Here is a 13,452-nt window from a genome sequence, read left to right on the forward strand (position 1 = left end):
TATACCATGTCCCTAAGTACTTCATCCAAACGTCTTTTAAATACCTCCAGGGATGGTGGCTCAACCTGGGCAGCCTGTTCCAATGCTTGATAACCCTTTCAGTGAAGTAAAATTTCCTAATATCCAGTCTAAACCTCCCCTGGTGCAACTTGAGGCCATTTCCTCTCATCCTATCACTTGTTACCTGGGAGAAGAGACCGACCCCCACCTTTCTACAGCCTCCTTTCAGGTAGTTGTAGAGAGCGATAAGGTCTCCCCTCAGCCTCCTTTTCTCCAGGCTAAACAGTCCCAGCTCCCTCAGCCGCTCCTCATCAGACTTGTGCTCCAGACCCTTCACCAGCTTCGTTGCCCTTCTCTGGACACGCTCCAGCACCTCCATGTCTCTCTTGTAGTGAGGGGCCCAAAACTGAACACAGGATTCGAGGTGCAATCGTATGGGGCATTTGCTTTGGCAAATGAACTTAGCAATGTTTGATGCTTTTTCAGCACACGACCAAAGTACTGACTCAGTAAATCACTGGAACAAAATCACTGGTTTGGGGGAACCTCCCCTTCTTTCTTCATTTGCTGCACCTTCCCAATTTAAAGAAAAAATTAAATGGAATACTTTACTTTAAAACCTGGACATTTTTTTTCTGCGTCATCTGACCAATTTAAGTAGCTATACAAAACACAAATCTAAAATCCTGCATTGTAGGGTAGGGAGTCTTTATAATGATAAGCAACCTTTGTATGCGTGACTGGGGCTTGACGCTGTCCCTAAGCCACGGACTTGTTGGAAACTGGGGCCTCTTTGGTTTTCTTTCAGGCTTGAAAAACACACACTGGGGACTCTAGCATATATGCATAAATCTTGTCACTTAAATACAGATTAATGGGAATCAGCAGGGAGTAAAAATACTCCACTTTCTATGGTAGACGCCATAAAACATGGTAAATACTTAACTTCAGTTTTATAGCAAAAACTAAGTCCTGCTATCCCCACCCAGCACTCAGTTCCCTCTTTTTTAGGCATTTGGCTTTCCTTGCAGCTTATATTTTATTCCTAGTAAGCAATATTCTTTACCCTACTTCCCTAAGTATACACAAAATACTTGTTTTGTACACCCTCAGTGAAGTCCTACTCACCAGTGAGTTTTACTAACAACTTCCCAACTAATAGTGTTTTGATGTCTCAATTTGTGTTCGTTACAGAAGTTCAGTCTGATTTCTTAATCTTTGCAGAAATGGAAAGTTTTTTGGAGGATTACGCCAGATGGGGAGAAAAAGGAAGAGAAAAGGACATAAGGTAATTTTCTAGGTAGTCTAACCCATCCATGAGCCAAGGTGGCATATGCTTGTAGTAGCTTAACTCTTAACAGTATAAATCTCTCGCATCCGCATAAAGTTGGGATCCTTAATACCCATATCACCTTTGAAAACGCTGCTAAGGATTTAACAAAAATGCTTTCGGTCACTGAGGCCAAGTTAAAAGACTGTACTCGAAGCCCACCCACCGGGACACAAAAATGCACTGATTCAAACCTCTGTGCAGGTAATATGTAACTGCAGAGGCTGAACTACTTGGAAGATAACCTCAGCTAGGCTAGGAGAAAGGAAAACGAAGATAATGGAAAAGAAACAGCTATAATAACCATCTGCAAGCACACATGGCCTCTACTTCAGCACCCATAAAACTTAAAAGGATAAAAGAAAAGGAAATTGCTTTCAAAATAGCAAAGACAATTTTATAAACATTTCTTCTTATGCTTTTGTAGGGTGTTGGATTTGTTGCCCTGTTTCTGGTATTAGGAGTGCTGCATGTATTAGCTTTTAGCGTGAAGAGAGGTATATTCCAGGAAAGTCTTTGCTTCGTTTTCCCTTCTACCCTGCATACGCATACATATTCGCTTAAAAGTTGTTTGTTTTTTTTTTTTTTCTTAAGCAGCCCTATTGTAATGGTCACTTGGCATTTCAGCCAGCCCAAGGGTGCCAGTGGTATTGTCCTGCACATCAAACCAGCTTGCATTGCCTGGGCTGCATTTCATCCAGTCCCACGGCTGTGAACAGGGATCTGTCCTAACACCGAGCGGCTGTGTGGCTGTACAAAGCAATGATCCCATTTGAAATAAGTGAAGAAATCTGACGGTGACCACAGTGGCTTCCCTGGGCTAGGCTTATGTTTTGCCCTTTTGCAACTAGCATAGCTTCGGGCTATCAATAGCTTTATAGCTATTGCAAGTCCCTTAAGCAAGGGCATAGTTTGACTTTCCTTTGGACTGCAATGCCAAATTACACATCTGTGTCCCTGCTAAGGCTTGTTTCCCTCCCAGAGTGGTACTAAGGCTCTTTTCTTTTAACTGGACTGGATCCCAAGCCCAAATCATGGTGCAGCCCCAGCACAGTCCCGGGAGCAGCCCAGAGGTGCCACAGCTGGGAGCTGCTCAAGGAACCCCAAGGGCGCTGCGACAGAGGACCTGGGCAACCTGCGGCAGTTTTAAACGTGTGGAATGAAGCCCCGCTTTGTTGCCTAATATGTATCTTCCTAAAGAACTTAATGGAGCTAAAAGGAGAAATTTGCTGCAACCTAAGAGTCATTTGTGCCTTTGAAACTCATCCTGAGTTTTGCAAACTTTTAGTCATTTTAGAAGAGCTGAGCTGAATTCGAATCCCAAATCGCACCGGGTGTAAGTTGTTTCTCTCCTAGGAAAAGAGAACAACGGTGTGTACTTCACAACTTTCAGCTGCAGATTTCTCTCTAGCCTAGACGTGAGCTTTGCATAAATTCAGAGCTCACCAATTATTATGGCTTTATCAAGAACCTTATTAGTGATCATTAAAAATAATCTTGCTTAGAAGGGGACTGCTATGTGCAAAGCCCATCTTTCCTATTTACTTTGTGACTATTAATGGTTTTTTTTAATGTTTATACATTAGTGCAAGGAATAGTGTTAGCATAATTCTAGTGTAAAATAAAACCAGCTGTATCCATTATAAGTGCATTACTGCCAGGAACTGTAAATATGTTTATGCCTGATAGCCTTTTGACTCAATAATATCCTGCTATCTCTGTTGGGCAGGCAAGTTTTTAAACCAAGAAAAGACAGGTTATGATTTTCATAACCAAACTGTGTTTCTTTTTGAAGTATATTATCTAAATTCAAATTTTAAGAAGGTCATTAAAAAAATCTGCCTGTGATTTTAAAGGAGAACAATTGAAATGTCATCTTCAAAGTGGTGGCAAGAAGGTACAATGTGCACTAAGAACAAGTTATTCCTCCCAGATATACACATACGCAGACAAACCCTGCCATATCATACCATACAAACAATTTTAATTGTGTAGTTACAGTCAATAACCACTCCTAGTCAGAACATTTCTGCATAAAGAAAATTGTGATACACTTATAAAAACAGCCAGCTGTAACAAAATAACTGGTGTTTTCATAGCAATAAACTCATAAAAAAGAAATACACCTTTATACAGAAAATTTATACAGCTGTAGCTTTAAAATTGATTGTAAACCAAAGGAAGACACATTGCAAACATCAATTATTTTCACATTAATTGCATAAGTTTCTAAGGTGATCTATTAGTTTTATTTACCTAAGCTTATTTGCATGATAGTAAAAATTGCATACAACAATAAGAGTGAAGCTTATAGTATGAATTGCTTGGATAACATAGAGCACTTTTTATAGGCAACTGTGTAAAGCACATTTTCTCTATTTAAAACTTTTAAGACACTTTGTTTTACTGCCCATCAAAATACATTTATAAATAGAAAAAAAAATCAGTATGATAACAAGAGAAGCAATATTACATTTAACGGAAACTTCCAAAAAAATTAATTACAACATGATGCTGCAGGATCTACAAATAAATAATGAGGACTAAATTGTGTTTCACATTTTCTTTTTCATTTTCTTTAAAACCATGTAACAATGAGAATGGAAAAAAAAAATACAGTGACCTTTATTTCCAAAAGAAAACAAATCTGAATTACGGCAGTGCCATATAATACAAGGCATTTGTTGGCATATGTTATCTTTAAACTGCATTCCACAGTCTATAGTTCTTTTGTAACATACAATAGAACAAGAGTAACAAACTCTTTTTTATTTTATTTTTTTAAATAAATGTGAGTTTCCAAAGATCAAGTGTGGAGTGCTACAGTAATAATTAAAAAACAAGAACAAAACAGAAACAAAAAACAGTAAATCACAAAAGTTGTAATGCTTGTCTGAAGGCTCCAGAATCAAAATCACTGGTATCATGCTTATTGGGTACACTCACAGTGTATCCAGTGAACACAAATTAATATCAAACAATCCTCAACGCTTCATCTGTTGCTGCGAAGCAGTTTGTAAAACAGAGTAAAACATCTAGTGCAGTCTGCATTATCCTTTTTTCAACTTTTGTGCAAGTTTGGAAGATTCATTGGCCAAACAATGAATAATAAAGGTTTTTGACAGAACGCAAGATGGAATTTTCATTTCATTAGTAAATACCAGTGGCACTGTTGAAAGAAAATAATACTTTTAGATCAGTCTTTCAATTCAGCATTAACCTCTGTGTTCCCTTCTACCGATAACTCTTCTTCTAGTTTAACTGAAAAAAGTGTGTTTGCATTTTTGTCTTGGACGCTGTCTTCTAAATCCTTGAGCAACTCTTCTTCTTTGTACTCTGCAACATCCACCTCCAAACCAGAATTGTCCTTCAGCTTCCCATGGTGCTTGAGATAATATCGCTGGTTCTGAAAGAACTTGATAATGGTGTACTTGGGCAGGTCAAGCTGAGCGGAGAGAGTCTGGATTGCTTCTTCATCTGGATACAGGCCTACGTCTTGTATGAAACTCTGTAGGATCCCTAGGGCTTCAACAGAAATCTTTGTTCGCGGTCGGGGTTTCTGACGATTTTCATCCTCAGATTCAGCTGGTGATGCTACTGTCGGTTGCCTTGGGGGTAGTCTGGGACCTGGTTGCTGCTGCTGTTGTTGCTGCTGTTGCTGTTGCTGCTGCTGCTGCTGCAAGACAAAGCACAGCATTTTTTTTGTATGTGTATTCTTGCTCATATTTTGTGTTACCAAGAAAATCCGGGGGGAAAATTGCAAAGCTATAAACAAAGGCTTAGTAAGTTTAAACGACAAAAGGGGGGAAAAAAGAAAGAAAGAAAAAAAAGGCCCATTACTGCTGAATTACTGCTGAACCAGAATTAAAATATGAGTTAGTAACTCTCTGCATATCTCAAAAGTGTCCGTATGTGTGTGAGCAGAGACGAGGGATAAAGGGACAGTGGGATACGGACAGAGAGGCAGAAGGAAAACACTGGCTTTGTCTGACTGAAAGCGCCGATGATGAGACATCGGTGCGGTTTAGCTGACAAATTTTAATGAACATGCTCCGTGAGTCAAGTGCAGACAAGACAAAATGCTAAGTAGGTGACATAGTATAGGATTAACTTGACCAGCTTAGCCAGAACTGTAGCAAGGGCAAAGTGAGAAAAGTGCCAGATGAGGGCAAACGCACAGGAGCTCTGCCAGCAGCAGCAGCAGCTGCTGCCCAAAAACAAGGGCTGCAAATCTCTAGCCATAGCGAGACTAAGGGACTGGGGGTATATCAGGGAGGAGGAGAGCGTTTTAGCTAAGTGCAGAAATACCCCACTACTGATCTGACCGTAGCATGCACTGAAGTCTCGTCAAACTTGCAAACATTGCGACAGAATGCGTTAGCTGGAAGCGCCTAACGTCACGCTGTCAAACCCAGCCTCGGCAGGGACAAAGAGATCTGGAGGTAGGAAATCTGTATTTCCCCTTCTGGCTCTGACCTCTCTTGCCTGTGGTCTCGGAGACGGTCTGCCTTGCCTGCGTTCAAGTATCCCAAAGTATAAACAGGGAACAAACATATTTACCTGCTTCTGTGTTTGTGCTGGGGATTATTTAGTTAATATTTATAAAGCACTAAGATGCAAAGCTCTAAATAAGTTGCACTATTATTATTATTAGAAGGGAACATGCTGCATTCCAAAAACTCAGGCAATAAAAATGAGCCAGTATGCACATCAGAAGAATAAGATAAAGCAAATCATGATGTAAATAATTAACAAGAGCTTAAAATGAAGTTTTGCAAGCATGGATTCAGAAACATTCTTAAAAGGTGAGGCACTGAGCCCCAGGGACAGAAATGTTTTTCTCATCCACCACTGGAGTACAGTACATTATAAGATCATGTTTAAAATCAAAAGTAAATTTATCAGCTACTGTTTTTGTTGACAATTCTTTTGCTTCACAGCACAGGAAGCACTGGTTAGTAAGATATTTTGGATCAGCAAATTTCTTGTCATATGGTACAAACCACCAGTTATTATTAAAAAAAAAAAACAGCAGCAAAACAAGCAGTTGCTATCACTACATTTCATTTCCCTTTGCGAGTCTCCCCTCGACAATTTTTTGTGTGCCGGTAGTGGTTCCCAAGCTTCCAGTTGCAGCTCACTTGCAGACCCTAAGAAGCACAAAATACTGTACGAATAGTATAAACATTGGAGGAATTACAATTCTGTCCATTTTGCAGTGCCACTGGTGGTTGTGGAGACTGCATAGGTCTCAATACCCGGTTTAGAAGCCACTGCTTTAAGTAATCTTATGGTAAGATCTGCCACAAATGCTAGTGGAATTCAGGCTCTTGCCTCATCCCTATTCACATTCTTTCATGTTTTATGGTCTGTGAGCAGTCCCATTCAAGGCTTCAATCCCAAAGAGATTCAAGACTACTCCCAGCACATTAAATTCTTACAAGACTGGAGGCTTTGTATATATAGTTCGAAAACTTGTGTCTTGGCTACATACTTATGCATCTACAACAATTACCATGTAGAAGAGCAGAGACAAAACTCAGGCCCAATCTCCCAATCCTTACTCTTACAAGTCATATCAAGAGATTACAATGCAACTGCTTATGTGAATAATATTTCCGAGATCAAACACACAACTTTTATCAACAAGGCAAGAAAATCTAAGTAAGTGGCATAGTGGTTGAATGTTTATACTGTGCATAAGCTTCTCCTTTTATCCCCTTAAGAAGCGATTTTATTAAAAACAATGTACATTTTCAAACAAGTGCTGTTTTATTACTTAATATAGATCTTTCTCTCTCTTTTTGCTAAATCAAACAGCAAGTTTCCAGGCTTTCACAATTATTTTAGTACTTGATATCCTAAGGGATTGTCTTATTCAGTTTGCTTTATCTTTAATATACACTCGTGTTGTTTCTGGCTGCGAGATAACTCTATCCTTCCTAGCTTTGTAAATATTTTTCTGTATAGGTAATACAAATGATACACTGAGTCTCAACTGAGGTTGGGAAAGCGTGGGGTAATATCTGCCCTTTAAGAGGGAGCAGGTAAAAGGCTGACCTCAGGTCTTCCATGAGGAGGGATTAAAGAGTCCCCGGCTCAGAGAGACAGCAGTCCGCACCGCCAACCTGGGCTGCAATATTTACCAAAACAGCCAGCCACGCTCCCGGCTCGCGGTGCCCGTGCGAGCAAAGGCTGGCTGCAGCCCCCGGAGGAGGGGGCACCCCCGGGGCTGCCCCGGCGCGGAGGGCGGCTGTTTCCAAGCCCCGTGGCGTGGGTCCTGCATCCCCTCCTCTCTCTCCCTGACACGGTGCCCTTGTGCCAGCTCACCTGCGGAGCAGCACCCAGCCAAGGTCCAGCGGTCAGCAGGCCTGGTAAGAAAGCGCCTCTATGCTCTCCTTTCCCAAGGGTGGTGGGAGAGGGGCTCTGAAGGAAAAACAAACAAACATTGACTCCCCCCAGCCTCGACTGGGGTTAAAGCGGGATGAGGAATCCCCTTCCCTTCACTCCTACCCGGAGCGAGCCGCCGCTGTTGAGGGTTCGAGCTTAGCTTTCGAACAGCAGCGCAACAAGGGCCTCCCGCTTTGCCGGTAAGGTGTCTGACAGCCGGTGCCAAACGCCTCTGCCTTTCGGTCCTGACGCCTGACTAGCCGGGGACAGCCAGCACGGAGGCTCGCCCTCGCCCTGCCCGGCACGCAGCTGCCTCTGCGCCACCGCGTCCACGCACGTTTGCGAAAAACCACCGAACCGAAACAAAAACCGTGGGTGGTCGCACGCTCTCCTTTGAACTCTGGTGGCGGACAGCAGCGCGCTCTTATCTCGTACCGGGAGACCTGCGTTTAGCCTGGCCGGGAGGAAAGAAACACTAATTTCCTTTGCTCCATTTAAAGCTTTATTTACTTAGTGCTCTGTGGGATTGGCCAAGGTAAACTAACCTGAATCTGTTCTGCTGGCACATGGATAATGTGGGAAGGCCTGTCACCATGGTGATGAACTGCATTGCTTTCTTGTTCATAAATGGCATCGCGTTCAGGCTGAGGAAGACTGAGGAACCTTCGGATCATGGAGAGATTCTCCCAGAGGGTCCTGTTCTCTGGTGAGGGATCTTCTTTCCAACGTAACAGCTCACAGAGCCACCCCTTGAAGATAACACCAGCAAAACATTAGTTTTTTTCCTCACTTCACGAGGGGCAAAACGAGGGCGAAACGTGTACTTTAGCGGCGCTGCATTCCCTCACGCTCTCCCCCGGTAAGAAAGGTCTTTCACTGCAAAGGCTGGGCTTAAAGCAAACACCGATACACCGAGAGCCCGCCGCGCTATTTCACAGACCCTTGCCAACCGCCAGCGTTTTGGAACCTCCTTCCCCTTGGTCCCGCACCAGAGCGCTCTTGTTTGTTTGCTCAGAAACAAACCGGTTGGCGAAGGCAGAATCGCTGACGCGCTCCCCGCCGCAGCACAGGGGTTTCACTCACGCCAGTATATTCTCTCTGCTGCCTATTTTCTTTTATGCAAGAGCATCGACATATTTTCTTTTATGCAAGAGCTCCAAGAGCATCGACACGGTGCTTCGTGAGCCGGTAGATTGTCTGCTGAGCAATTTTTAAAACCCTGGTCCTACTACTCAAACCAAGGAAGTACTTCAAATATCTGCCTTGACTGTGGGGCTGCCTAATGTAAATCTTAGCGGTAGAGGAGCTCCCTAACGTCCTTTCAAAAGACAGGAATCCTTTGACTAGATGCAGTCAAGTAATATCTTCTTCCTATCTGCTACAAGTAGAGGTGCCTCTGCAGGTGAGCTTATTTCAAGTGACAGATGATTATCTGTTTCAGGATTTTTCTCACAGACCCAGAAAAAAACCAGTCTCTCAGTTTTATGTACACTACTAGGGCTTGGGGGGGGAGCAAGATACGCTCAAGCTTCTGATATACCCTTTATACCATTTCCACATCACAGGACAGCAACTTGCCTAAGACCTTACCTACTCTAATTCAGACGTGGGTTTGGGATACATACTACAAAGTTGGCTACAGAATCCCCTACAAGAACTGCAGCGGTTGCTAATTTGCTTCCAAAAGAGACATACAAGTTCATCTTGAAAATTTAACAGTTGTTTTCTTACATCGTCTCAAAATTTAATTGAGGATTTTTTTTCTTAATTGTGCACCGGTAGTTTTAAAAGAAGAGTGCAAACACTCGAGCTAGCACAGTGTGCATCAGCAGCAATTTTTTGGTATATTAAAATTTAGAAACAAAATATTACATATATAAAACATGCATACTTCCTTTCTTTTAGCTTCAAGGATCTGTTTCAAAACTAGGTCCATGCAATTTTATTTCTTAATGCTGTAGGAAAGATAATGTGACATTTTATTGAATCAACAAATAATATAAATGTACAGAAGCTTTTAGATGCTTTTTATACGTACTGGTAGTTGAAAAATGGTTTATCCAGACTAGTTTACTACTAGATACAATAGATACATAGATACAATATAGATATGTATTTTCTTGAAGACATTCATATCTTTAGCTAACAGTTAATAAATGCAGTGTAAAAATATTGCCACGATAGGAAGAAGTGAAATAAACAAATAATCTTAATGCATTCATATTGTATAAGAAAATATTTAGTGAGGTGTGTATAAAAATTTGAAGTATATTCTGTTGGATGTAAGTGGCAAACTGAACAAATGACACAGGAGAAAATGCCCCCAAGAAACAGAAATAATCAAAATGACAAATGTTAGAGAGATGGTGGTAGCAGAGCTGAGAAAGCAAAAATTTAAATGGGGCCAAAATCTGGCGGGTGCTCACTAGGTGTGCTAGGGAGGGGGGGGAGAGGGAGGAGAGCGGTGGCAGCAGCAGAAGGGCCCCCTTGCACCCCGGGGATGGAGCGCAGCCCATTCCTTGACCACGCGCTAAGGGTGGATGCCGGGTATTGCCCCAGGACTTGGGAAGCCGGGCCACACACCTTCCTATAGAGCACATAACGTACAGCCTGTCCCAGCTGGAATCGTATGGCACGTTTTTAAAACAGTAGCAAGTGGCTGTGAATTCTCCCTCCGCATCATAAGGCACCATGGGACATATTAGCAGTTTAATGTACGAACTCTCCCTGCCCCTAACAAAATCAACACATTGCTTGTGGTTCTCTGCCCACCTTGCTTCCGTGGGGATATGTGCTGGATTATGCTCAACAGCAGTATTAGTTTTCCACAGCAAATTAAAAGACGTGCAGTCCAAAAACACACGTAGTTCGGGAGGGGAGGACGAAGGGGAGGGGAGACAAAGATGAAGAGAATCAAATCTAGGTTTTTTTGATTGAAATGCAGTTATAAGATTTTTAATTAAAAAAACCCCAAAACCAAAACAGCCTGCCCTGAAGCATAAAAATTGTCCTTTGGTTGTCTGGAGCCTGCACTGCTTCACATTGAAACTGTTGGTCCTCTTTCTAATGGTGGTGAAACAGAGAGCAGAGCTGACTATCACGGCAGTTCAGTGAAAGTAAAAAAAAAGACAAGACAACCTGTCCCTTCCCATGACCGCTCTCTAAGGTATACAGGCAGACTGGAAAAGAAATTGCACTATGCATTTAGAAGCTGCACATATTTTGTCTGGTGACGATGTGAATCACAGATTTTTTTGGAAAAAAGACAGTAGAAACTCTTTTTAAAAGTCCAATAGTAAAAATAATTCCTAAGCAATCACATGTTACGCTGATTAAACATATTTCACAACAACAGTTTTTGTTAACTAAGAAATTCCTTCTCCCCTTACTGTCTTTCTGGTTTCTATATTTACTAGATCAGACCTTATTTTTATTAATTACTGAAAACTAATGTTATGTTTCCACTGAAATAATACCTCTAACTCCTTATCTAAAAATGATTTGATGAATTTTAACCTGAAGCATGTCTCTGCTAGCCTTTCAGGGAAGCAGCGATTTTGAGATAGTAAAATCAGATGCTTCTGACACAGTACGCAGAATAGACTGATACTCTACCAAAATGTCTCTTTTCCACTGGATTCTTCATGTTTTTAAACAAGTAGACATACTTTGATGAAATATATGATGGGCAACGTGGAAACAACCAACTGAATTCTTCTAAAATTACAAGGATAGAAACAATTTTGTGGTCTTCATGGTTTATTTCCAAAAATATTTATGAAAGTTGATCTCAGAAAAATTCTCAGGAGAGATAGTGAATGGGCAGTTACAGAGGCTATAGGGGTTTACTTTGTTAGGAGACTACAAACTTTATACCAATATGCTTTCTTTTGGTTCAAAGCAAACAAACAAAACCATAATTATTTCATTTAGTTTCAGGTTCAGAATTCTGTATCTGACATAAAGGTCATTCATACAAGTCAACTAAATGAGAATGTATGAAATGTTTTTGTAAATTTTAGGAAAAGTAATCATACAGACTTTTCTAATGGTGCATTTTAAGTTCTGTGAAATTTGTAAGTTTTCTTTCCATTTGATCTAAAGAAGTATGAACTGCTGTAGTTAATGCAGTTGAATCTACAAGTGAACCTAACAAGGCTGATTTTTCTCCTCTTACACCCATTTAAGTCTAGAGCAATTTCTGTCTAGTTCAAACAATTTATTCTGAAGGAGGGCTTGGATCACTGTTTTTTCATGTCTTACAGGAAGTGGAAAGGACCACAAAATAATAAGGAAATATTTATAACTCAGATTAGATTACCACTGGTTTATACAGCATATATAGCACATCGTTAAAAAAACAGCCTTAAAATAATTAAGCAGACACATCTATGCAGCAAGGCAAACCCCCCAAAACTCTGCAATGACATTGGGAACAACCTTGATTTTAAAACAGAGTAAATTTGCCAGGCAACATTACACTGAATATAAAGAGAGTACAAAGCAAAATATAAACATTAGCCACATGTAAATATGTTTGGAGAACTTTCAGGATGTTACTACTTTTCAAACTGACAAAGTTTAATTTGACACCTTCTGTTCTAAAACCTTTGTTTCTATTCAAAATCACGCCTTTAGCTGCTATCAATCACTATGCTCTCCCTATTACTTAAAATACTGGCATGGGCCCTGGATAAGCTGAAAATGCCATGCAGATGAATTCTGAGATAATATGTTCAAACCTGTTATATACAACACAAATCCTGTAAAGTTATGTATTGTAAACCTACATTTATTGGGAACTAAAAGTCTTAAATCCATCTGCTACAAAGAAAATACTGTTATGCACTTTCAAGTAACCAAGTACCATCTGCAAAGGTCTTGCTACAGTAAGCAAGAAAATGGTGAAAAAAAAAAAGATGCTAAACCTAAGATATTTAAAATAAATAAGAGTCTTCTGTCTGGTTTTCTGATAGGGATTTAGTAAAGAAACATAAGACATTAGAGGAAAAAAACCTGTGAAAGCTGAACTGCCAAACTATTGCAGGAAAAGCGCAAAGAGGATAACTGCCAAACATTAGACTCTGCAAGACCCATGAGCATGCTTATTTTAAAGAAAGCATCTATGCATTTTATGTATGTATCCAAATGCTATTTTATTCAGTCTGACCTGCGCTGTGTTTAAATAAAATCTTCTGCTCTTTCACGTAGAGTTTCTAACAAACTATTCTTGCATTCTGGTATCTTTCTTACTAAAAGAAAAAAGAAGATAATTGAAATCTGCACTTAAGGTGTAAATACCAATCCTAACTAGATCAAAGAGGGTAGCATTACAATCATGAAAGATGTTTTCTGGGCAAGGCTTTCCAAATCAGCAACAACCACATCTGGTCTGGGAAGAAAGGGCTTCAAGGTGGAGCAACTGAACTCTTTTGTTTGGTGAATTTGCTATAGTGATAATAATTTGCCAAATGATGAATATTTCTTACAGAATAACTAACGAAGACGCCAACATTTTTTAAAAGAGCTGTAATTTGAATCTAAGAAGGCAAAACATTTTAGAGTATCAATGCTAAGATATGAACAGTTTTTCTTCGGTATACTATATCTAAGATTATTTTGTATCATTCTCTGGGGCATATAGTATAATAAAAATACACGGTGTTAAAAGAAATCAGTCTAAATAGGGAGGTATTTGATACAAACATTTTAGCAGAAAGTGTGAATTGCAT

The 13,452-nt window shown here is 40.4% G+C and overlaps 1 protein-coding gene across 6 annotated transcripts in view; it reads right to left on the reverse strand.

Annotated features, from left to right (window-relative positions):
* Nucleotides 1-3,318: 3,318 nt before the first annotated feature.
* SATB1 (SATB homeobox 1) overlaps nucleotides 3,319-13,452 on the reverse strand; it is a 76,247-nt gene continuing 66,113 nt past the window's right edge. For 3 of the 6 annotated variants that reach the window (XM_075493125.1, XM_075493119.1, XM_075493120.1), the window contains 3 exons: nucleotides 8,266-8,469; nucleotides 7,661-7,756; nucleotides 3,319-5,006 (listed from right to left, as the gene is read on the reverse strand). In XM_075493125.1, the coding sequence (XP_075349240.1) occupies nucleotides 4,527-5,006; nucleotides 7,661-7,756; nucleotides 8,266-8,469 (780 nt within the window). In that variant the 3' untranslated portion in view covers nucleotides 3,319-4,526. The remainder of the gene's footprint in view (nucleotides 5,007-7,660; nucleotides 7,757-8,265; nucleotides 8,470-13,452) is intronic. The other 3 variants (XM_075493124.1, XM_075493122.1, XM_075493121.1) reach the window with 3 other exon arrangements.

This window comes from Mycteria americana, chromosome 2, assembly GCF_035582795.1.
Source record: "Mycteria americana isolate JAX WOST 10 ecotype Jacksonville Zoo and Gardens chromosome 2, USCA_MyAme_1.0, whole genome shotgun sequence".
Classification (NCBI taxonomy): domain Eukaryota; kingdom Metazoa; phylum Chordata; class Aves; order Ciconiiformes; family Ciconiidae; genus Mycteria; species Mycteria americana.